Source organism: Lampetra planeri, chromosome 53 (assembly GCF_965212315.1).
Source record: "Lampetra planeri chromosome 53, kcLamPlan1.2.h2, whole genome shotgun sequence".
Lineage (NCBI taxonomy): Eukaryota > Metazoa > Chordata > Hyperoartia > Petromyzontiformes > Petromyzontidae > Lampetra > Lampetra planeri.
In genome coordinates, this window is record NC_136159.1 from 4,657,670 (window position 1) to 4,684,109 (window position 26,440).

Genomic DNA, 26,440 nt, shown 5'->3' on the forward strand with positions numbered 1-26,440 from the left:
CGTCTCGCCGAGTGCGGGCGAGCACGTTTGAAGGTCAGCCCCCGAAAAAAAGTATCCCCGCCGCGAAGTAACAAACGCGGAGTTGATTCTGTTTTAATCCGCCCGCATAAACGAGCAACACGGTCGTCGTCCTTACGCCCAGAGGAGGCGCCGCCACTAATCCTCGTCGTAGAACGTGATACCTTCCCAAATAATCGCTTCAAACCGCTCATGCACGATCCCATCTTTTCCCGTCTCTTGCTCATTGATAGGCCACGGCGTGACGCCTAATTTATGCAACTAGCAAACCAGTAAAAGTGTCATATTCACATTCCCTGCATTGTAATGACCCTGCTAGGAGCATTTATTTCATTTATTTTACAATTGCGTAACCAATATGATCCGTATAACTCTGGTAAAGCAGTCAGATGTTTAACGCTCAAGTTCAGGGGATGCGGGGAAGAGGAGGAAGCGTGGTGTTTTGATTTAGGCTCGTGTAGGGCACGGTTTTTTCTCTCCGAAAGATCGTCTTAACACCCATTGTCCCAAGGCCATTCATATTCCGCAGGCGTTCGGTTATGATTAATAAAGGTTGGCACTTTCATCAGCATCCGGCATAAATTCAGGAACGACACGCAAATTAAACGGAAACCTTTCCGTGGGCGCATTTTGCTTTGCCACCCTCCTCCCCCCCCCCGTCATACGACGTCCACCACCACCCCGTTATGTGGCCCGCGACCTGCACCAAGCCATGCGCATGCACGGCACCTCCCAAACGACGGAACGGCGGGGGAGGGATGTTGCAGCGTGCGTCCTTTCGTCGGGGTCGTGTGGCAGAGCCGTGGCGGTCGCTTGCAGCCGTGCACATTACAAGACGATCGTCTGAGCAACTATGCACTGTTAAGTCGAAAACTAATTTCTGCACGATGAGGGAGTGGGAGACTTTGACGTTGATGGTGGTGGTGTGGATGTTGGTGATGCGGCCGTCTGGAACGCTCTTCCTTCCGACATTAGGAAGGCACTGGAGCTATGCACTTTTAAATCTAGATTGGAAACTAATTTCGTTAGAACTGCTTTTTGTGTTTAGTTTGTTGTCCTTTCTTCACCACACCTACCTCGTTCAAAAAACCAAAAAAACAAAGACAAAGATCCCTCGTATAGCCTGTAACAGACTCTTGGGGCAAGTGCTGTTAGCGAGGACCTATGAAGGCCGGCACGGCACACGAGGGGTGGGTGGCCAACACCACGCCCGGTCGCCTTTGTCTACCCAGTGATGATGTTTACACACTGCACCAGGTACCCATTTGTGGCCGAGCCGACCTAGGAGAAGCCCAGGATCGGTTCAAATAATCCGCACACTACTGCTACACTACCGCTCACCTCTACATACACGCACATACGACTCGCTCCAGCGGAGGCTTCCTCCGTCCAAACGGCGGGGCTTAGCGGCGCGTTCGGTCGCATCGCGAGGGAAGCCCTCGGGGTAAACCCGTCAACTTGATGCAATTTAGGTTTGTCCTGGAGTCTCGTGCGGCCTCTCTCCGGCGGGGTCCATGGGTTCACCCCGTCGATTTTGAGCCCCCCACCGCCCCCACCCCCCCATTGTCCTGCGCTCTGCAGCCGCGGTGGAAGTGCCACTTCCAAATCAGTTCTCACCGTTGTTCGGGAGGGATGTCCCATCCTCCGCGCTGTGTTGGCCGTGTTTTTAGGCCGCGAGAACACGGGTTTAATCTCGCGTTCTCTTAAATAAAAAAAACAAAGTCGGGGTAATCCCCCAAACTAATTTGCCACCGAGCAGTCTGCTCATGGCATTTTGTGCAAAGGGCGCTCGTGGAACTGGGTTCGTTCCCCTTTCTTTGTTTCATGTCTCGTCAAACCTAGGCTCGCTTATGAGTAAGAATGCTAACAGCAGCGCCCTTTGTTTATACGGGGAAAAGCTCGACAGGGTCGTGAGATGATTTGTTTTGGTTCAACAACAACAACAAGAACAGGGCCCTTCCTACGTCGGGATGGATGTATTAGCCAGTTTTCTTTCGTGGGATTTTGTGCGGGATGGAAACCCCATGCACTTGGACGATACCCAGCGTGCATAGACGGGGGAGTAAACACTCCAAGTTCGACACGGGTGAAATAAATCCCCTTCCTCGACCACCATCTCTGGGACATCTGGCAGCCCAGTAGGTTTGGCAGTTTCAAGGATGTACGTGATCCAACAATCCTTGCTTCCACAGCGCTGGATCACAGGAATGTACTATCACACCCGGCTAGAGAGGAATGGGTTTTCTGTTTGTTCTGTAAAATGTAATATCAAAACATGCGCTCATCCTACTCAATGCAAATACACTTTAGTTTAGCAAATATGATTTTTGCTGCTGCTGCTGCTGTACAGTTCGATATATTGAATCTATATCCATCAGCCTGGCCTGCCCTGGGCAATGAAAAGTATAATCATTGTAATACATTCCAGCCATTCTAGACCCATCAAATGGATGAAGGCTTTCCCCACGTGGTGTTGGTCACGGTCAATTTTTTAACCATACTTCACCATGCTCGTTTGTGTAGGGTTGGTGAAAAGGTGGCAAACGAATGACCGATTCTGGCATCGTTTGCCACTGATGTTAGTCGTGGCCAGGAATCACATTATGGTCGCCAGCACACAAACGCGGCACGCTGACACAGCGCGCTAACCGCTGTGCCACCACTCCGCCCACCCCAGGCAATGAAAAGTGAAACATCGTAACGACTCTTCAAAGTCCACAAAACTTAAATCCCCAACACTGCAATTAAGTTATTAAACAAAACACCCCATGCAGTGCGCTTACATAACGAGATGTACTGTACATTGATTTCACAAAAGTTAGAAATTATTCATTTATCCGATTTGAAGCTTTCGTGACTGCAGGAATCCATAGTCTTTGGTTCTTTCGGTAAAGTCACGTAGGTAGAAAAAATAATAGATCACAACGTTTCGATCGCCATACAAGCAATCGTCCTCAGGTGGGGACGACTGCTTATGTTGCGATCGAAACGTCGTGATCTATTATTTTTTCGACCTACGTGACTTTACCGAAAGAACCAAAGAGAATGAATCTATCCACCGTGTAACCAGATCACTCTCACTGATTTTTCGCGATGACAACGAACATTGGACTTCAATTCCATCACCCCCCCAACCCCACCTCCCCTCTTCCGTTTGGTGAGAATTTATTTTGTAACACGCGGTACAGTTGAAGCCACATTAATTTTCACTTGGCCTGCAAAAAAAACAGGCACAAGTATAACAAGCTGAGGAGTCTCCAGCGCAACAGCTCGTATCCCCACGAGACGCCGCTAAGTTGATAATAATAATTCAAATGTACAATGCGAATTCCACCCTAGGATATCAATGCGCAATGCATGAAAAGCAGTGAAACAAAAACACAACCAGGGCAATCGAACGAACTAAAGGAGGGAAGGCCACTTTAAAGAGATGGGGTTTTCAAAGCAGACTTAAATCTATCTACCGACTCGGATTGCCTTGATTTCAAGTGGCAGGGCGTTCCATAGCTTGGATGCCACGCTAACAAAAGCCCGATCACCAAAAGAGCACAACCTCGACCTGGGAGTGCTGAGCAGTTGGAGATCAGAACAACTTAAGGACCTTGATGGAATATATAAATGTATTAGTTCCTGCAAGTAATGGGGGTGAGCCCTTTTAGAGCCTTATAGGTTAATAGCAGTATGTTAAAATACACTCGGAATTTGACCGGCAGCCAATGAAGAGATAAGAGGACTGGTGTAATCTGCTCACGGAATGGTGTGTGTGTGTGTAAGCACTCTAGCAGCTGCATTCTGAACAGGCTGGAATCTGCCCAGTACTTTGATCGGAATCCAAACCAGTATGAGGCGTAGTCGAGTAGGGATAACACAAAAACCATGGACCAGTCTCTCCGAGTCAGATTAATGAGACGGATTGCAAGAATATATGTCCCGGGGCACACAAGGTGTAAATGCAGAACCAAGATAAATCTATGCAATTTTTTGGGACGTGGCAGGAAAAATACAACAGCATGGCCCTTATGAGTTTCATATTGTAATTATGAAGGCACTTCTTTCTTTTTTTAAAGATAAGTGCGTAATACAAAACGCGTTATAACAAACTTGTGTGTGTGCGCGTGCGCGCGTTTTTAATATGTCACTAAGCCCCGCGGGAAATTTGCGTTAAAAAGACCTCATTATCACGGAGTTAAATGTGTAACCAGCGATAGGCCCTTAATGCAAATAACATTCCACGGAAGGTAATTCGGGTGCTTACTTGTTACAGAGAGCGCGAGTTCATAAATTGGTATGTGAATGCAAAAACTCACAAAAATTGAAAAAAATACAAATCTCAATGCAAGCTGCGCCATGCACTCCAAAAAGTTGTTTTCGCCCCTGAAAAGAGTGGTCCTATCTCCCCGTGGTCGCTAACGCGTTCAATTAATTTCCCCTGATTTTAATGACTTTTGAGAAATTCACTTCAGCAGCGGAAAGAAACAGTAGAAGGTAAAAGTAGAGAGCTGCCAAAATAATAATGACAAAAAGTCTTTGAAATTCCTACGCGCTCGTGTGCGTACGGATATGCTAGGGATTCAAACGAAAGACGGCGATGCCATCGACGTTTGCCCACCACGCTGGCCACGAATGCGCATTTGGTGCCATGCATCATCGGCGTCGATCACGAGTCCGGTGAATGCACGTATGTATGTATGTTGAACTTGATAATTGGTTTTTTACCCTTTTATCTGGCAACAAAACTGACACCTTTTTTACGAGGAGTCATGTTTGCATAGACCACAATACCTGCAGTCATAATGCAAACAAAGCACATAACTCTGATAATGTATGCACTGTCCTTGAAGTTGATTGGTTCACACAGTTTTGTTGCCAGATAAAAGGGTAAAAAAACAATTCTCATATTTTTTACTGGCAAATGAGGTACCAATGGTATGTTGAACTTCTTTCGCACCGCACGCAGTCAATCATGCTAATCGAAAGTGCGGGGGAGGGACAACAAGCTAAACACGAAAAGCAGTGGCAACTCCTGGTGAATGAGTCAAACAAGCTGTCTACTGGACATCTGCGACTTCTGATTCTGATATACTGATTCTGACCCGCATGCTCACTTTCCCACTCGCTCTCCCTCCCTCTCTGTGTGCGCGTGTGCATTCGCGTGTGCGCGCTTCCGTGCGCTCTGCGCACCTCGTTGTTGGAGAGCTGGTACCAGGGCTGCTTGCCGTAGGTGAAGATCTCCCAGAAGAGCACCCCCAAGCTCCACACGTCGCTCTCGGCCGTGAAGCGGCGGTACATGATGCTCTCCGGTGGCAGCCAGCGAATCGGTAGCATCGTGTGTCCCCCAACCTTAAGGGAAACAACAGCAGCGACAGCAGCAGCACATTTATTCGTGTCGTATTACACTGGTCAACACACTTTTTCTGGCATGAGGTATTCCAACGGTTGTAAGGTAATTTTGGGGTGCTGATTCCAAATCTGGCATCAGTTTTTGTCTATCACATCAGGGTTTTGAGATATCAAATATTGCATTTTCAATAAGAACTGCAGAAGAAAAATAGTAAATAAATGTGGATATCTACATAAAATGATATTATAAACACACTATCCTAAAAATACAGCGCCATATTTTAACACTAAAGCAGTCATTGACTCGCAACAACTTGCAATCATAAGTGACAGAGTTAATTTCGGGTAAAATCAATGAAAATGGGGTATGCCCATAGCATAAAAATGAGATGTGATAGAGCAAATCTGAGATCAGATTTGGAATCAGCTCCCTGAAATTAGTCTAGAACAGCTGCAAAAGTCCAGGCCAGAAAAAAATGTTTTTTGTTGTTGTTGACCAGTGTTATTATTCATCGCCGTCAACAACGTCAGCATCAAATTTCGATTTAAAGCTTTCGTGACTGCAGGGATTCATCTTCTTGGTTCTTTCGGTAAAGTCACGTAGAATGGAAATAATAAAATAATAAAAATAAAACATAATAAAATAATTCTCACGACGTTTCAGCCACAACGCAAGCAGCCGTCTGTCTTCTCGACAGACCTGTTCTCCACCTGAGGACGGCTGCTTGCGTTGTGGCCGAAACGTGAGAATTATTTTATTATGTTTTATTTTTATTATTTTATTATTTCCATTCTACGTGACTTTACCGAAAGAACCAAGAAGACGTCAGCATCGTCGTCGTCGTCGGCCACAATCAATCCAGTGCAGGGGATGAAAGCTTCCAAAATCGTTGCCATCTCGCGCAGTTGACCCGCCCAACACGAGACATCTGTGGATAAAAGAGCTTCACGGCTCATCGGGATTCTTCCTGAAGTCTAAATTAGAATTCCGAGTCTAGATTGGGCTGTGCGAAGCAACGGTTCGCCCAACGCCTCTGCCAACAACCGGGAGACGATTTCGCCGCTCCGTCTCTGTCGGCCACGTTCCGCTGCCCACGTCGGCCTCTCCCGTCGCTATTCTTTGCCTGTGGCAGAGAAGTGTCCAGCCCAAGGCCTACTTAACATTCCTTCACAGCTTGAAGTGTGTGTGGTGTGTCTTTAATCAATGCGTTCCTTCTTTCCCGTCTCTCCATGTCATTCCAAAGCTGTGCCTTAGTGGGTGGGGGGGGTGTTCTTTCAGGTACTCCGGTTTCCTCTCACAAGGAGCCAATTAAATAATTAATGGCTTTGGTCACACATCCAAATGCGAAACCATCCTTGACCCCCCCCCCTGCCCAAAAAAAAAAGCCTTGAGGCTAAGTGAGAACATCTTTGGGTAAACAGTGGTGATGTGGCTCAGCAATGAGACGTTGGCTACGCCTGGCTATTGCTGCAGGTTTATTAACTGTACAATGCGCGCTGTCCGCTTCACGGTGGACGTTAAACATGCCCTGGCGTCAATGAGAAGAGAGTAGGCCATCGCGTGCCCGCTGCGTCGTCCAAATTTGCCAAAATTCGAAAATCACACCGTAAATTAATCGAGTGGGATTGCATGTACGTGTGTGTGTGTGTACGTTGAACTTCTTTCGCATCACCGTACGCGGCCAGCCGTGCTAATCGAAGTTGGGGAGGGGGGTGGGGGGAATGGACGGCAAAACTAAACACAAAAAGCAGTTCCAAAGAAATGTGTCTTCAATCTGGATTTTAAAGTGCATATAGCAGCTCCAGTGGCTTCCTAACATCGGAAGGAAGAGCGTTCCAGACGGCCGCAGAAGCTCGTCTAAAAGCAACCGCGCGGCGATGCGGTGTGACCGTCCTTTGTTCGACGGCCGGTCACAAGCTGCCGTTGCGAGGATGACCGAAGCCACCTCCGAGATTCAATCGACCTCTCTCTCTGGTCCAGACACAGTATGTGGGGCAGCACTTACCCCACCCACCCCGCCGCTGCTAGGATAACCGGTGTCAGGTCATTTCTTTTTGTTGTGCCGCACAGGGACAGCTGCCACTATCGCCATCGGGGGGTGGCGATGCCCTTTCAAGCGTGTTGATGAGATGCGATGCGAGTCACTTATTCGTGTGTAAAGTGCTGTGGGATGCCCCCCCCCCCCCGCGTAAAGGAGGATAGACTCTGGTCAGGCACACAAATCGTTAATCATTCGATCACTGGTCACCGTAAGCACCTCAAGCCAAAAAAAACCAACCCCTGTCTTTTTGTAACAAAAATTATAACAACATTTGGGCGCCCAAAAGCGTCGCTTTCCTTCAACCGTTAAAACCCCCATGAGCAGCGTGGAGGATTTGACAACCGCGCAAAGGAACTGCGTGTGGATTTTTTTTGTCGGACAATGATTAAATTAATCCATCGTTTTTTTCTTTCGCTCTCTCTATCTCTCTCCCTCCCCGAAAGTCACGTCCGTGTCAACCTCAAGGTTAATTCCCCGCGTTCGGCTGGTCATTTTGGACAGATTCAAACCCACCCACGTCTCCGCTTGTCTGCCTCTCTTTATCTCCCCTTGTCCGTAACACAAAGTAGCAATATTTCACCATTTTTTTTTCTTGCTTAAGCTTAAAATTGCTGCCAGCAAATGAGTGATGGGTTATGAACAAGGACCATTACGCATATTAGGCTCGGGGTTGAAACACCCCATCTTCCAGTATTGCACATTTCCCTGCCGCCACAGTTATAAGTATTTTTTTTCTCTCCCCTCTCTCTCTCTTTCTCTCGTTTTTATCCCTCTGCAAATGAATTGGACACATCATTCACAGTGACAGGGATTGGTGGGGGGGGGGGAGAGAATAAAGTGACTGACTCGCTACAAAGTTATTGAATCTTTCCAACCATGAGCCCTCATTTGGATTCATAGCCAACAGGACGGACTGACGGAATGACAGCGGTCGCCTTAATTAGGCTTGGCCCGATAACCGATATCAGCCGAAATGTAAACTGACTTTGCTTGTTGCCTGGCATCACTTTAGTTTGTTCGAATTCTTTTCACGACCGGGAGTAGAAAGGAAAATAAAAATGGGTCACGCACTGGAGCAAATACTCGACCTTGTCCACGACTAAAACTCAAACCAGAATGCGCCCGCTCCCAATGGTTCTGTCAGTTTAACACGTGGGCTTTCGCGACCAATATCATCCATAATAGATCAATTGTTTTGCTATCTAGCCCCCCCAAAAAAGACCCCCTCTATCATGGCCCAATGGTTCTGCCGAGGCTAATTGTGGTTTGGAGCCTACCGATGAGCGTTTGGATGGGTGGCCACCGAGGCTTGCCAGGTGTTGTAGGAACGGTGCTGCGAGGTGTGGCCACGAGACCACAGAGATCAGCGTCAACTCCTCGTGTGTGGCGGCTTTGAATTGAACTATTTTTTTTATTTTACCAGGTAAGGCCCAGTGAGCTATATAGCTCTTTCTCAGAAGCGGCCTGGCTATCACGAATGATAGCTCATCGAAGTGGCTCACCGCGTCGCAATTTATTGCAGACAAACACTCTAAACGCGTGTTTTATAAATGTGCAGGGGAAAAAACCGGTGGACCCGGAGAAAAATCAACGTAACCGTGGAGAGAGAGACATGCAAACTCTAAATATGCAGCAGGCATCAGGGTCGGGATAAAACCCACGACCTCCTCCATACCAGGCGGGGTAGTTAACATCTCCTAGCCACCGTGATGATGATGAGAGAGAGAGAAACGCAAACTCCAAATAAACAGTAGGCGTCAGGGTCGGGATCAAACCCACGACCTCCTGCATACCAGGTGGGGTAGTTAACATCTCACGCGAAGCCAAATGCTCAATTCACGGAAGTGGCCACAAATTATCCCAATGTATCCATGATACAGGTTTTTGGGATAGATCACGTAAATATATAAATGTGTCGTTAAACCCGCCACCACCCGACACAGCCAATTAGTAAGGGTTGTCACGTAAACAGAACGTGGCCAATTCGTCACGAGTACAGCACATCGGTGTGTTGGAGAGCCAAGCCACAACATTTACAATCTGAGCACGACGTTTTGCCAATAATTACAACTACGTGTTAAAGTATCCCAATGTAGCAGCACCCTTATGAAAAAGTCTTGAGACCCAACGAGCTTTTTCCGGGGGGAAATAAAACCGGCATATTTTTTTTTTTTACAAAATCTATGTCGTACTGTTGTGGCGTCATCACCTTACGGGCGATGATGTTTACTTCCCTAGATTACCAGATACCATTTCCTTAACAGCCAATATAATCGCTGTCATTTGCATTTGTTCTCCAATTCAGACACCGAGTCCCCGTCTCCCTGTCCCGCAGCGTAATTCCATGCATGCGTCTCTCCCACGCTTCTTTGCGCACTTTTTTCTTTTTACCTTCCATCACAAGATATCACTCTGAATGACTTGCAATGAGTGTATCTCTCGGGGAAAGCTTATCTTTTCATTAAACCGCAGCAGCGGCAGCCGGACTCGACTGGAATACGCGATGAGTTGCCGAACAAAAATGCACTGCTTTTGCTGAAGGGGGACGGAGGAAATGCACAACGACAACGTGATAGGCAAGGTTGTTCACGCGGTGACTTTACGAGCTAAAACAGCAACTCTGTGAGAACACTGTTGTTGCGGCTGCTGCTGCTGCGTCCCCACAACAACTTCATGGCAGGCCGGCCCAGGTTCACGACGGAACATCTGTGAAAAAGAGCTTCATAGCTCATCGTATTCCTCCAGTAGGGATACATATTCTGAAAATATTCGGACAAAGCTGGAATGTGATCCAAGCCTTGATTCACATGGTAGCTGTAACTGGGCCCCAAGCGAGCTGTAACTGGGCATTGAAGCCCTTTTAGAATGGGCCAAGAGGCTGGCCTGGCCAGGGGAGATTTCTGCTTTAAGTCGGGCCACCGTCGTGACGTAACAGAGTCAACGTGACAGAAAGATTATCCTGGTAATACCCCTACTTGGGTAGGTCAGCTTCAGGCTGCTCTTTTACATTTTCTTCCTTTTAAAACAAAATCAGGCCTGCAAATAAAAACAGATAGACGCTAACTTACGAGAGCATAATCTAACCAAAGCGTGTGTTTGACCTTCGAATAAAAAAAAAATATATATTCCTCTGGACATGAATGGGAAGGATGGGGTGGGGGAGGAGGTGTGTGGAAGGGCAGGTAGCGAAGGCGGAAACAGTGGAGGGGAGGTGGAGGGGGGGTGGTGGGGGGTGGAGGGGGGGCAGTGGAGGGGGGTGACGGGAGGGGGCAAGCCAGCAAAAGCTGCGTGTTGGATTAACACTCGAGCCGTGCTGGGCTGTTCCAGCAACATCACAGCACGGCTTCTCGTCTAATTTTTGTTTTAATGCTCACACGGAACGCAACATGCACTCGTACGCTCAGAATGAACACACATGCAATGCACATTTACACACGCGTAAAGACAAAGATCCCCCGTACGGCCTGCATAGACTGTCGGGGCAAGTGCTAATGGCCAGCGCCTACGGAGGTCGGCACGGTGCACGACAGGGTGGTGAAATCAGCACCACGCACGGGCACCTTTGTCTCCCCAGCACTGATGTTCATGCAACACCACTGATGGTGGACGTGACCGGTAAATGAACTCCCGGGCGCTGGGTTCGTGGTGCAGTGGACTAACCACTGCCACTCCACCCAACATACACAAAGACAAAGATCCCCCCGTATAGCCTTAACAGACTTTTGGGGCAAGTGCTATTAGCAAGCACGAGGGGGTGGGTGGCAAGCACAACGCCCGGCCCCCTTTGTCTCCCAAGTGTTGTTTACACGCCGCGCCAGGTACTTATTTCAGGCCGAGTCGACCTAGTGGAAGCCCAAGGCCGGTTCACATAATCGTCACTGGCGTTGGCCGTGGATTGCTGGGCTCATAGCGCAGCGCGTGAACCGCTACACTGCCACTCCCCACGACACAGACACGTACAGGCACGTGTGCGCGCACTGTCATCCGCAAGAAGCAGTCTCACAAAAACATCATATCTGGACCCCAATTTTGGTCACCGGCGTTTGGAGGACTCGAGAATTGCCACCTACAGGGCAGATTTCACAAGACAGACCTAAGTACTTGCCTGCCTGCATGCCTCAGATGAAGTCTGCGGACTGAGAGTTTTGAAAGCTCGCAACTGTGCCTCGCAGTCTATCGGTATAGGGCTCTTTCAAACTCCAGACCTGGCGACCCATCTGCGTTTACCAAATTAACTCTGCCCCGTTCAAATGTCAAATCAAGTCGTTCCACGCTGCGCGCGCCCGATCACTGTTAAACACACGTCCCACGTGACGCGCTAAGCAATTACCGCTGTGTGCGTTAATAGAGCCCGTTCAAATTAATATTGATGTCGCGGTGCATGCGTGTGTGTGTGGGGGGGAGCGGTAGTGTAGCGGTTAGCGCGCTGCGCTACGAACCTGGCGACCCAGGTGGAACGCGCGTGCACACGTGGAACGCGCGTGCACACGTGGAACGCGCGTGCACACGTGACGCGGAGAGCGTTGATTGGTCAGCGCGCCACGCGGAACGAACGTGTTTAACAATCATCAGGCGCGTGCACCCGTGGAACGGGGTTCAATGGGGGAGCGCCGCGCAGTAGTTGGGACGCAGCGTGGGTGGGTGCGTGGGTGGGTGCGTGGGTGCGTGGGTGGGTGGGTGCGTTGGTAGGCGCGTGGGTGGGTCCGTGTGTGGGTGCGTGGTTGGGTACGTGGGTGGGTGCGTGGGTGGGTGCGTGGGTGGGTGCTTGGGTGGGTGCGTGGATGGGTGGGTGGGTGCGTGGATGGGTGCGTGGGTGGGTGCGTGGGTGGGTGCGTGGGTGGGTGCGTGGGTGCGTGGGTGGGTGCGTGGGTGGGTGCGTGGGTGGGTGCGTGGGTGGGTGCGTGGGTGGGTGCGTGGGTGGGTGCGTGGGTGGGTGCGTGGGTGGGTGCGTGGGTGGGTGGCGCCGCGAGGAATGGAGTTTGTGGGTGGTTTTTGAGAGCCACGCTTTGCTGATATTGGTCCTGGAAGCTTTTTGTCCGCTATCATCTGAGCAGCCACCCCCACTGCTCCGTAATACGTTCAAGCCGCGGGATACATTTCTCCCACACCCGTCATGCATTGATTGTCGCTAATAAGCAAACAAATGATTAAGTCCCTTGAACAAAATTAAAAAAAGTGTCACAAAAAATAATTTCATTTACATTTCAAACTGTGTTGCATAGAGAGCTGCGGAGAGGGAGAAAGAGAGAAAAATAAGAAACATTGATTGCTTAATTTTGTCTCTCCGAGATTTCCTCTTTCAGCTGCTCGCTGCTTAATTTACTTGAAGTGCTTCGCGCGCGGATTGAATTGATATTGCAGCGGCTCAATGATGCATAATCTTCGGCTGTGTTGTCGACCACTCGTGTGAAAAGCTGGCCTGGGCTATTAATTTAGTAAAATGTTAACATGAATATGATTTCCATGAAACACCACCATCATCGTCGTCCCGATCCATACCAAGCAAGTGCTCTACTCACGACAAAGTTATTGCCTTTAAGGAAACCATTTAAACATGGAGGTATTGTGCAATGAATAAGGTCCATTGCCTGAAACATCGCCTATTACATATTCATACTGGAGAAATCCGATGAGCTCTTAAGCTCTTGTTCAGAGATGTCCAGTATTAATCGTTCACCACTGCCAAATGCAGAAGCAGCATCACCAAATTAAACATACTTCTTAGATTATTCAGATTATCTGGCTGCTATGAATTTTCCCGTGATGATACTCACTTCATTGAGCTATTATGCGTGGGCAGGTCGCTTCTGAAAAAGTAGCCAATATCTCAGTGGGCCTTAGCTAGTAAGACAAACATAGTTTCGTTTTATTTGTAAATTTTAAATGATGTTTTCACTATACTCTGCACTCCTATCGTGCGGTTGTATTGCTTGTTGTTGCCGTAACGTTCTGACCCACCCCTACTGGACATCTGTCAAAAAGAGCTTCATAGCTCATCGGATTCCTCCAGTCTCAACAAATATTATGATTCTGAACGTGTCTAATTATAACACCGCAGTTGTCTCCGTAGCTCGCGGAGCAGGTGGGCAGGTCCCATGATGTAGCTTCTCACCCCGAGCTCTCAATGTTCTGATAGTGGAATTGTCTTCTTGGTTCTTTCGGTAAAGTCACGTAGAAGGGAAGTAAAAAAATAATAAAAAATAAAACATAATAATTTTATTATGTTTTATTTTTTTTAAACATAATAATTTTATTATGTTTTATTTTTACTTGTAAATAATAAAAAATAAAACATAATAATTGTATTATGTTTTATTTATTTTTATTTTTTTACTTCCCTTCTATGTTTTATTTTCTATTATTTTATTACTTCTCTTCTACGTGACTTCACCGAAAGAACCAAGAAGATGAATCCCTGCAGTCACGAAAGCTTTAAATCGAAAAGTGGCATTGTCTTTGTGCTGTTCGCATTTTGGCGTCCTCTGGTCTAACGCTGTTTGAGACGAGGCTCTAAAGAAAGCTGCCTCTGGTGTGGACCAATCAGTTTCAACGAAAATGCAATTACTATCAGAGCATGTCTTTTTTGTTTGCATGATAGCCACAAGCATGTGTGGTTAATGCAGACATGATTCCTCGCAAAAAGGTTTCTGTTTGGTGTTTCAACATCTGAACACAACTGTTTTAAAGCCACAAAGGGTAAATTCTGTTCTTATATTACCTAGTTTGCTTATGCGCACGAGCATCGCCCTTTATCTCGCCAGCGGCAGAGGCGTTTAAGACAGGGCGTCGTTGTTCAAGTGGGCGACGATGTCTCACCGTTAATGCGTACACACACAATGCATTGCATTGATAGGATCCCACATACGACAGCGGCCACCTCGATTGATGATCCACCACTCGCTGAGCAACTCTTTTATTGGGTTGACTTTTCAGTGGGTTCACTCTCCAACACACGGCCGGGCGGGCTGTACTAGTCACGAATCGGGAACGTTCTGTTCACGTGACAAACCTTACTAATTGGCTGTGTCGGGTGGTGGCGGGTTTAACGACGCGTTTATAGTTACGCGATCTAAATGACGTCACGCACATTGGGGGGGGGGAGGGGGCGGTCAGACATTTGTTACGATGTGTGACGAGGGGGGGGGGGGGGTTGAGAAATGTGACGTCACATCAAAATGCGCAAATTTAAATGAATATAGACAACACGTTCTACTTAATTAAATAGACTTTTTAATAAATGTTTTCTCCTACAACATCAGAATGCAGCGCCACATTAAATACGCACTACAATGACAATAGTTTAAAGCGATTTGAAGAATGTTTTTTTTTTTGGGGGGGGGGGGGGGGCTTTGTGAGGGGGGGTCTGACTTTTTGTGACGCCGTGTGACTGGGGGGGGGGGGGGGTCAAAAATCGTCCAAAATCGCGTGACGTCATTTATGGACGGCCCCTAACCCAACGACCTCTATTATGGATATTATTGGTCGTGAAAACCTACCACGTGTTAAACTCTTTAATTGCTACCAGTATGGGGTGATATTCTCACGAAGTTCGCTCCACGCGTGTCTCGAACTGTATTCAACCACCTCCACCAAAAAAAGACAAAGAGCCCCAGTATAGCCTTGACGGACTGTTGAGGCAAGTGCTGTTAGCGAGTAGCACCTATGAAGGCCGGCAAGGCACACGAGGGGGTGGGTGGCCAGCACCACGCCCGGCCGCCTTTTATTCTCGATTGGCGATGTCGACACATTGCAGCAGGGACTCATTTTAGGCTGAGTCGACCTAGGGGAGGCCCAGGATCAGTTCAGATATTGTCACGGGTGTTGGCCAGTGGGGTCGCCAGGTTCGTAGTGCGGCGCGCTAACCGTTGCACCACCGCTCCCCACTCAACCAACACCACCACTGCACTACAGGTGACAACAACCCTCACTCACCCACCACTCATATACTCACTTGCCCACCCACCCACTCGCTCGCTCGCTCACCCACACACTCAACACACCACTTCTCTTTCTGCTTCTTTCCTCGCACCGCTCCACTTCTGAGTTCCCCAACATCGCCTCTCTTTTCCCAAGTTGATAAAACCTTGCTCGAGACGCATTGCACTCTCATCTACTGCACCTTCAGCGGTGCTGTTTGTTACTGGTCCCTTAGTATTCTGAGCCTTTGAATCATGTTCTCAGCAACTGTGATAAAAATAATAATACGTGTTTTAAGTTACATGAAAAAAAAGAGAAATAGCAATGAAATAACTATGAACACTGGGTGTTTGAAAATTAATTTAAGGTTTTTTTTTTTTTGCTGACCTTAGTTGGAAAACACGGGAAGCCAAAGAGTGCGCAAAGAAGGCGTGGAGAGATGCATGCTGGGGATGACGCGGAGTTGACAGAAACGGGAACGTTCCCATCATGGTACATACCACAAAATTATGGACATCATTTCTAGGGCTTGAGCAGGACACGTTGTCGGTGTGATGGCTGATGGTAACAGCTGATGACAGCCAGAGTGGCAGCCAACGGGCGGAGAACAACATCCCAGAGGATCGTCACCGCGCAAACGGAGCAATGCAGTCAGCCCACGGTGCCGCAGTGAGATGGATTTGTGGCGTCGCAAGACGGTGAGAGGTGTAAGCGAGGGCCCTTGGTCCAACGGTGGGTAGATCACGACTGTTTGCCATCTCGATGCTGAGCTCTTTTTGTTGTTGTTTCGGTGAAATTTGGTGGAGATGTACGGATTGAAGAACCCCAACGCGGTTTGTAATTCCCGCATGGGAAGGCCCGCTGCATTGCAAAGGCGAGCACTGGCGATTGTTAAACACTGCCCGAGCACACGACCAGGCGATGCCGTGGGGTTTGTCATCATTGTGCAACTTACATTCTCAATCTCTCACGAAATACGTACGCCAAAATGAAATTACCCCGCTCAAGCACGTTAAACAGTTCGCTATTCTTAAATTTCGATTTAAAGCTTTCGTGACTGCAGGGATTCATCTTCTTGGTTCTTTCGGTAAAGTTACGTAGAAGGGAAATAATAACATAATAAAAATAAAACATAATAAAATAATTCTCACGACGTTTTGGCCACAACGCAAGCAGCCGTCCTCAGGTGAAGACCAGGTCTGTCGGGGAGACAGCGTCTGAATGAAACACCACCACGCTTGGAGCGTATATTTAAGCTGGGTTGGAACGGGGGAAGGGCGCCTTGACAAAATAATTTTCATATCAAGATGAATTTAGCATATTTATGGGAAATGCAGGTATGTGATTAGTACTACTTGTGAAATGCGTAGGAGGTGGGCGGGGGGTTTTCTCAAAGTCATATTATGCCCGTGCATTATGCAGGATTAGCAGCATCAAAGAGAGGGGATAGGGGTATTATTAATAAAGGGAAGGAATGTTAATAGTATTTAGCTACAGTAGCTATTCGCTCCGGCAAAAAGGACAGCAGGCAGAAGGGCCTCCACTCGGTGGTTGAACTCTGAAGAGCCCCCATCCAAAGGGCATTTTTCCTACACTTCCACATTAACAAACCAAAGAGCATAAACCACCACGCGAAGTCCGGTCATCCTCGCAGCAACAGCAGCTGCTTTTGGCTAGCCATCGAACAAAAGACGGTCACCGCCATCGCGCGCTTTCAGATGCGTTTCTGCGGCCGTCCGAAAAGCCCTTCCTTCCGATATTAGGAAGCCCACTGGAGCTTTGTACTTTTAAATCATCTCGACTGAAAACACATTTCTTTAGAACTGCTTGTTGTGTTTAGTTTGTTGTACTTCCCCGTCACCACCGATGATCACTGTTGGCTTCGTACCTATTTCAGCAACTGCTTTTTGCCGTGGTTGTCCCACCTGATGACGGACGCTTGTGTTGTGTCCGAAACGTCGTGATTTAATTTATTTGATTTTCTTTACCTACGTGACTTTACCGAAAGAACCAAAGATGTATGAATCCTTGCAGTCACGAAAACTTCAAATCTAGAATGGCGCGAACGAAGTTTAACATAACATACATTCATTTTTAAATCCTTTATATTAAGTTCACTTGCTTGCTTGCTTGCGTGCTTACGACCGTGCAAATCTTTCGGTCGTTTTTAACCCACTTCCCGTGATCCAATCGAGCTGACATTTTACACACAGACTCGTTGTGCGTGACAATTTATTTTCGTGAAAATTTTTTCCCAAAATTTTCCACTTTTTAGGAAAAATGTTTTTTCATATTTAATTTAAAATACCAATGTGATAAAAATGAAACTCTTACTCAAGAAAAACAGAAATGAATAATAAAATAAAACCGATGCCACGCATATAAAGGATTTATAGTGAAAAACTTTTTTTACGGGTTAATTTTTTACCTCTCAAGTCCTGAAATACATGCTTCATGACGTGAGGATTGTGAAAATCTAGACGATGGCAAAGGGAGCATGCCATCACCAAAACCACCTCTCAGCATGGGGCGCCACGGTGATGAGATGTTAACTACCTCGCCTGGTATACAGGAAGAGATCGTGGGTTCGATCCCGAGCCTGACTGCTGTATATTCAGAGTTTGCATGTACTCCCCCGTGGTCTCGTGGATTTTCCTCCCATTTCCTCCGGATTTTCCCTCCACATTTAGAAACGTACGTCTGGAGTGTTTGCCTTTCACTATAAATTTCCACGCGACAAATGATAAGCCACTTCGTTGAGCTATCATTTGGGGCCAGGTCGCTTCTGAAAAATAGCTACACAGTTCAGTGGGCCTTACCTGGTCAAATAAAAAAGAAAACGCTTAACAGCATGTATAATGGTTAAAAGCACTGACGCAAAATGTTTTTGCATTATTTGAGTGAATTAATAATCCAACATGATCTAGAGCAGTGTTTCTCTAACTCTTTTTGGCTCGTGGATCACTCGCCCGCCCGGGTCCCCCCCCCCCGCCCCCGCCCCCCCCCCCGTGACAAAACGCATTCACTTCTCTCTCTAAACACCACCAATACGACATGATTCATGTGACTGAAACATACATTTCGTTTTTTTGGTTTAAACACAACTATACAAAGTGACCTGTTGTGCAATACTCTTCTTTAGCCGTATTTACTCACAACAATCGACAGCAAAAGAAAACGACAAAGATCCCCCGTATAGCCTAAACAAACTGTTAGGGCAAGTACTATTAGCGAGTAGCACCTATGAAGGCCGGCATGGCACACGAGGGGGTGGGTGGCCAGCACCACGCCGGGCCGCCTTTGTCTCCCCAGTGGCGATATTTACACACCGCACCAGGTACTCATTTGAGGCTGAGTGGACCTAGGGGAGGCCCAAGACCGGTTCAGATAATCGCCAATGGGTATTGACCGTGAGCGTAAATCGAACCCGGATCGCCGGATTCCTAGCGCAGCGCGCTAACCGCTACACTATCGCTCCCCACATACACACACGGAGACACGCACACATTAAATCATCTTCTACACTTCAGCTTAGTTTGAGCTGCTTTGAGACACACGCCGAATTAGTTTTTGAGCATTTTTTGACAGCCACGTCACCCGTCCTTCACCGCCCACGTCTCCAATTCCGCACAGGAGCAGCAACTGGACGGTTGGGGCCTTTGTTTATTTATTTCTGCATCATTCAAATTTAGTTCAGAAGCAGGGGGGGGGGGGTCGGGGGGGGTGTTCTTCGATGCAATGCAACGAGACTCTATCTCTCTCTCTTTCTCACTGAAGCAGACATCAGTGGCAAACGTGTGAATCTTGAATCTGCCCAGGCACGCCCCCGCAGACAATAATCTCAATTACAATCTCGCAGGTGCAAAAGCACGATACCATTTCTCCATAATATCATCCGGCGAGCTAGTTGCATTTTTGAAGAAAAAAACCCGCACATACATGCGCGCGTTCTGCGGCAATTTTTCAGCCCCCTCGAATAACACTGTCAGCGAGCAAATTCTGATTTAAGAGTCCCATTTTCAAACAGATTTATTTCAAGGAAGCAGAGCGCATTAAATGTTTATTATGAGGTTGTTTTTATTGAAACAGCCTGCTTATAAACAGATAGCCTTGAATGTTACGGCGGTCTTCTCGCCCGAAAAAAAAACCTATAGAGATGTTTCTATCCAACAGTAAAACAGCATCCATTAATTTATATGAGCAGGAAAACCTTACCACAAAAAAATCTGCAGTACTTCATGATTTCCTTTCACTTAGCTGATGCACAAAATGTCGAAATGCCGCCCCTGACGTATTAGATCATTGTGTTGAGAGAACGACACACACGGAACTGGTATAAATTTTGAAAATTACACGTGCGCCTTTTGTACGGATATAATATTTGTTTCCAACATATAACCACATCTTGTTGACATGTCTATGGTTTCATATTATTCCTAAGACGAAAGCTCCCTGGCGCAGTGAAGGGTACACAGACTGTTGGGGCGAATGCTGTAAGCGAGGACCCGTGAAAGGCCGGCACGACACAGAGGGGGTGTTGTGGCCAGCCCCATGACCGGCCGCCTTTGTCTCCCCAGTGGCGATGTTGACACACCGCACCAGGTACCCATTTTCAGGCTGAGTCGACCTCTGGGGAGGCCCAGGACCGGTTCAGACAATCGTCACCGGTGTTGAGCGGGAATCGTCCTGGGATTGTCTGCACTGGCGGAGCCAGTGGGGGGTGGGGTGTCACGTGCCCCCCCCAATGATCCGATCGAAATCCCTAATTTATTAGTAATAAATCGGCATTTTGCGACTGTTACTGCCACTGTGTAGCATAGTATTATGTGCCAGGGACTCTATGAGATGATAGGACAATAGTCTGAGTCCATAGTTGGCAATAAGTAACGGAAAAGCAGTTATAAGTGACTCAGAATTGTGCGCAGTTGCATATACAGTACACGACTTCCTTGAAGGCATTCACCTTCAGCGAGCGCGATGCCGATCACACAACGCCGTTCGAATTCGTCCCTCGATCGATGGCCGTGCCATCGCCGCACACGCATTGAATAAAAAGCAAGGGACAAGTCCTTATTTACTAACAACTCCTATTAAGGCTGTAGCAGAGGTGGGACAAAGTCATTGTTATGCAAGTCCAAGTCGAGTCGCAAGTCATCAAATTCATGACTCGAGTCTGACTCGAGTCCAAGTCACATGACTCGAGTCCACATCTCATAGGTGGGACAAAGTCATTGTTATGCAAGTCCAAGTCGAGTCGCAAGTCATCAAATTCATGACTCGAGTCTGACTCGAGTCCAAGTCACATGACTCGAGTCCACACCTCTGGGCTGTAGCCATGGAGTCAGCATTGGGGGGGGCCAAATCTTCCAGGGGGTCTAGCCCCCCACCTCCTCCCCCAGAAAAAAAAAATCTAAATTTGAAAACAAATTTCCTGCCTAAAATATTAAAAAATTCACTAACACATGGGATGGACTTTTTAGTTATTTTTATACAATAATGTCAAATAGTGTATTGTATTACATTGCTCTGTTTTTTCTTTTTTTACCTTTTCTTGTTTCATTGTATGTAATGACAGATTAGGGATTTATAAAGTACAACCATAACCACAATCATATGAACAGAAATGTATGCATTGTTATATGAAGACAAGTCCAGATATTGTGGCCAAGATTTAGCAAATTTTAGTTTTTATATGCATAGCATATAATTTTTTAAAAATATATATTGTTTATAGCAATATATTGGGGGGGACATTTTGAACATATTTTAATATTAGGGGGGATGCAGCCAAATACTGTCAACGCATGTTGCTGATTCTAAATGTGGAGGGAAAAAACGGAGGTCCCGGAATAAAAAAACACGCGGCCGCGGGGAGAATATGCAAACTCCAAATAATCAAGGCGTCGGGGTCGCGATCGAACCCACGACCTCCTCCATAGCCGGCGAGGTAGTTAACATCTCTCCACCGTGGCGCAGTAGCAGCAGCAGCGACAACCTAAGAGATACATTTTGCAAACGGCAGTATTTTTTTGTTATTTCTTTCAGAATAAGAATATTTATACTGGAAGAATCTGATGAGCTGTAAAGCTCTTCGTCCACATATATCCAGCAAGGGGCAGCTCATGAACGAGACAACAACAAACAATGAAACACAAACACGACAGCAGTAGTGCAAAACAATACGAAAGTTAAACAAATCGCTTCAAAACATATGCAAACTAAGCTATGTATTAATACTGATAGGAACCACCTGGTTCCACCAGCCCACAGGGGATTATTGTGTCCATCCGTCCGTCGTGCATCCAAAAATGGGAGGGGTGGGGCTGGGTGGAGAGGGGAGGGTGGGGAGGGGCTGGGTGGGGAGGGGAGGGTGGGGAGGGGCTGGGTGGGGAGGAGAGGGTGAGGAGGGGCTGGGTGGGGAGGGTGGGGCTGGGTGGGGAGGGGCTGGTCACCCCGTGGTGCCCTTATAAAACTCAACGTTTAACCTACTCACGCCGGCGTGTGCTCGCCCCCACAGACGGCCATATTTGCGGAATACACCACGCCGCCGTTGACCCTGGCCATTGACCGAGCAACCCAACGTTCCTACCAGCTCCCTCCGCAGGAATGTGTTGTATCCTTTAAGAGGAAGAGCCCACTTAGCTATCAGATTCTTTTTCAGGCGCGACTTGGCTACCGCACATGATAACAGCTTAAACGTTGGACCTCCCCCGTCCCCCTCCGTTGTTGCTTCTGTAATAACAGCCATAGAGGGTTCACGTGGGGATTGGCTTGCCGGTCCTGCTTGTAGCCAATAAGGGTTGAGATAGGGACCATGGCCCATGCGTCATCACGACAGGTCATCAGGAGTGATTGGCCTAGCCATTCGGGGCCCCAGCCAATGGGGAGCCGGATGAGGGGCGTGGCCCCGGGATTGACAGGGAACCATCGAGAATGGTCGAAGCTGTCCATGTACGATTGGCTGGGGGAACCACGTGACGAAGGGATTAAGAGCGAGTGGAGGGGAACGATCGTGAGCAGACTGGAACTGACGAGAGCAGGGTCACGCGCGGACGGGGGCTGGGGTTGCCACGTGCGCGGTGGGGACTTAGTGCGTGGTCTGTCCTCTCTCCGTTGTCTGCCAGCAACGGAGAGTGAGTGAGCAAGTGTATTGTGGAGTGGAAAATAAAAGGACCGATTCCGAAGCCGTCTCTGGAAGGATTATTACACTTCCAAACAGAAACATATTTTTCACCCCCTGCCCGCCTCTCATCCACTTTCAATTGGGCGAGATGACACGAGAGAGAGAGATACGGCAGGAGAGTTGTCACGTGGCTGCAGCGAGAGACGGATTCAGAGGAATGTGGACGAAAATAGAGACACGGCGAAGTGGGAGAAGAGGGATGCAGACACAGATAGAGATGAGAGGAACTACACTGATTATATGCTTCACGTTAATTAGCTCGTTATGTTTGTTAGGAGTTCAATGTCATTAAATTTTTAATGAAAACTAAACTAAAAGCATTTTTTATTTCACCAGGTAAGGAACACTGAGCTATAGAGCTTTTTTTCAGAAGCGACCTGGCCACAAATGATAGCCCAATGGAAGTGGCTTATCACGTGGACATTCGTTGCAGCCAAATACTCTAAACGCATGTCGATTCTAAATGTGGAGGGAAAAACTGTAGGACCCGGGGAAAAATCCACGCGACCGCGGGGAAGAACATGCAAAGTCCAAATACACAGCAGGTGTCAGGGTTGGGATCGAACCCACGACTTCCCGTATACCAGGCGAGGCAATTAACATCTCCTAGCCACGGCGGTGCCTTGAGCTACTTGGGACCAGACGCGTTTGGCCTCGATTGCTTTGCTTATGCCTTAGCGAGATGCTGGAGGCCTAGCAGAGCTTTCCAGCCCGGACCCCATTAAAGTACATCCGTACGGGGTACTTGCTATCCCAGCCAAGGAGAGGGCCCTCTGGTGGGCTGGAAAATTAACTCCTTCCCCGTGAAATTCGTACTCAAGTCCATTCCACACGCTCCACGGGCTTGGCCAAGTGCGACCGAGGTCATTGAGCTGTCATCTCAGCCAGCGGTTGCATTTGTCATTCGTCCCCCCTACACCCACCTTCTCCTCGTATTGTGGAAAAAAAAATCCGCTAGACTCGGTACAAGTGGTGTGAAACGCTCCTTTATTTTGATACCGAGTTTCGTTTAAAAAAAGGAAAAGCAATTTTTTTAACAGGTAAGGCCCACTGAGCTGTATAGCTCTATTTTGCAGAAGCGATCTGGCCACAATTGATAGCTCAACGGAAGTGGCTTGTCGTGTGGACGTTTATAGCAGCCAAATACTCTAAATTCGTGATGTTGATTCTAAATGTGCAGGGAAAGACCGGAGGACGCGGAGGAAAATCCACACAACCACGGGGAGAGAAAACACGCAAATTCCAAATATACAGGAGGCGTCAGGGTCGGGATGAAACCCACGACCTCCTGCATACCAGGCGAGGGAGATAACATCTCGCCACCGCGGTGCCCAAAAAGATTAAGGCGCAGCCCTGCAATTGATAGTGATAATGATTGAGTACATTTCATCGGCGCGACATTCCTACAGTGCAAGGCTATCATCACAAAGGAAGGCGTTGCTGTCTTTCACAGACACAGTCTGCTGTAGTTTCTTGGTAGGGGAGCGACGTTGCTAAGGGTTCAATAGTCTCGCTCAGTTGTGTCAACTGCCGCCCTGCATGGGAGATGGAATCGAACCGGCAAGGGTCCAGCGGTGCTCACCATTCCACCGTGGCAATATCCAGGTGGACACCTGCTACAATAAAAGAACAGCCTGTCCACTTTCAGTCGGACGCCAAATTTGAAGCTTCGTAGATAGAAGGTGCAGGTGGTTAATTAATTAGAGAACGGCAGGAAAGCGGGAGGGCATATGCGACGCAGCATTGGGGCTGCCGGTTACTGGGGTTGTGGCCAAGACCTTTCGTGGCCACAACCCCGGCATGTCTGAATCGGAGCTCACGTGCGCGGCTGATCCTTTAGCCATGTCACGCCCGCACCTCGTGGCTCTCCAACGGTCCTGGATCTCCGTCATGGCGCAGGGGCACAAGTCCGAAGGGCCAAAGTCTGCCAACTGGGGCTCGACACAGTTCAGCGCGAGCCGTGTTAGCTGTACAGCCCCCGTTAAGCAAGAAGCTGTACGTCCTTTTGGCAACGGCGCAATTGGAGAAATGTTGCGCGAGTATTTCAGCGCGTGTGTTCGTTCATGCAATTGCACGTGCCACTGTTATGTACACACCGTGGGGAGCGGTGGTGTAGCGGTGAGCGCGCTGCGCTATGGACCCAGCGACCCGGGTTCGATTCCCGCTCAGGGGCCAACACCGGTGACGATTATCTGAATCGGTCCTAAGCCTCCCCTAGGTCAACTCAGACTCAAATGAGTACCTGGTGCGATGTGTAAACATCGCCACTGGGGAGACAAAAGCGTGCCGGCCTTCATAGGTGCTTGTTAACAGCACTTGCCCCAACAGTATGTTGAGGCTATATGGGTGATCTTTGTCTTTATACTATGAAATAGGCAGACACTACCCACACCTCCTCCCCGTATCCGTCGCGCCGTGTAAAACATGTATTGTTTTTTACGCGAAAGTATGTTTAAGACATTCTGTTAACCGCAGGGCCTTTTGCCTGTTTATGCTGTCACTTGTACTCTCTACAATGGTCGCTAATGATGATTTTGCGCATTGTACGAGACTCATTTTTTCGTGACGAAAATTTTAAAACCGTTCATTCTTGAAAAGTTTGGAAAGGAAGGGCCATCCCTTGCACGTCTCCTGGCACAGGTGTGTATGTGGAACTTCCTTCGCACCGTACATAGCCAACCGTGCCGATCGGAGGTACGCGGTGAAGACAACAAACCACACACAAAGAAGCAGTTCCAAAGACATGACCTTGTCAATTTAGATGATGATTTCAAAGTGCGTAGCTCCAGTGGCTTCCTAAAATCGGAAGGAAGAGCGTTCCAGACGGCCGCAGAAGCGCATCTGAAAGCGCCGCGTCTTTGTTCGACGGCCATCCAAAGCCGCCGCCGCTGCTGCTGCTTCCGCTGCTGCTGCTCGCACTCCGGATGACCGGAGTGCGAGCGATGACTTATGCTCCCATGACGAGATCAGCGAGGTGTTGCGGTTCGTGTGAGTCGTGTCGGCACACGCCAGGCACCGAAGCTCGTGACGCAAAATCGCCTGGAACGCGGTCCCAGGGTCGTTAGACCACGGACGCTAAGCGGGGTCGGACCTTGACTGTGCTTGGTTGCCACAGTTGGCTTTACCAGGCTGTGCTTGGTCAGAAAAGGGGCAAAAAAAATACACAATCATCGTGCTGTACATACTCTTAGTTCTTTCGGTAAAGTCACGTAGGTAAAAAATGAAATTAAAATTAATTAAAATAAAATAAAATATAAAAATCACGACGTTTCGGAGGCAACACAAGTTTTCGTCATCAGGTGGGACCGTCACAGTCCCACCCACCTGATGACGGAGACTTGTGTTGCCTCCGAAACGTCGCGATTTTTATTTTTTATTTTATTTTTTATTAATTTTAATTTCATTCGTGACTTCATCGAAAGAACTAAGAGTATGAATCCTTGTAGTCACGAAAGCTTCAAATCTAGAATTGTGCTGCACGTCTACGCTCCCCCCTCCCCCACGCCTTCAACAATCCGCACAGATCATCGCGGTGGAAGTGTGGTGTTGGTGTAAAAGCAAACCCCATGGACCCCGCACGGCGTGGGGAGTGCCTCATCCAGGAGAGGATTGACAGAATGGGGCTTGTGCGTGTGAACATGTGCAAGAAGTCCCACTTTGGCAAAGTGCCACGCGTATTTATTAATTCATCGTAATACATGCATTAAAAAAAGCCAACTTTGATATAGGTACAGCTTTTTCGTATTCAACAGGTCGTATGTTAAGTTGTTTTATATACATATGGCATGCTGCGATGGTGTCGTGACAATAGCCAGCACAATGGAATTGCAATCCACTGGTTCTATCTGCAGTTGGGAAAACCCAGCGGTTCTAAATGCACAACATCACAGTCAGTCGATCACGACTAGGTCGTGTGGTGGTGGTGGTGGTGGGGGGGGGT

General features: G+C 48.0%; 1 protein-coding gene across 1 annotated transcript in view; it reads right to left on the reverse strand.

Annotated features, from left to right (window-relative positions):
- LOC144734829 (BDNF/NT-3 growth factors receptor-like) overlaps nt 1–26,440 on the reverse strand; it is a 280,911-nt gene that overhangs the window by 13,726 nt on the left and 240,745 nt on the right. Inside the window, exon 17 of the mRNA XM_078617227.1 lies at nt 5,200–5,358. Within this exon, the coding sequence (XP_078473353.1) occupies nt 5,200–5,358 (159 nt within the window). The remainder of the gene's footprint in view (nt 1–5,199; nt 5,359–26,440) is intronic.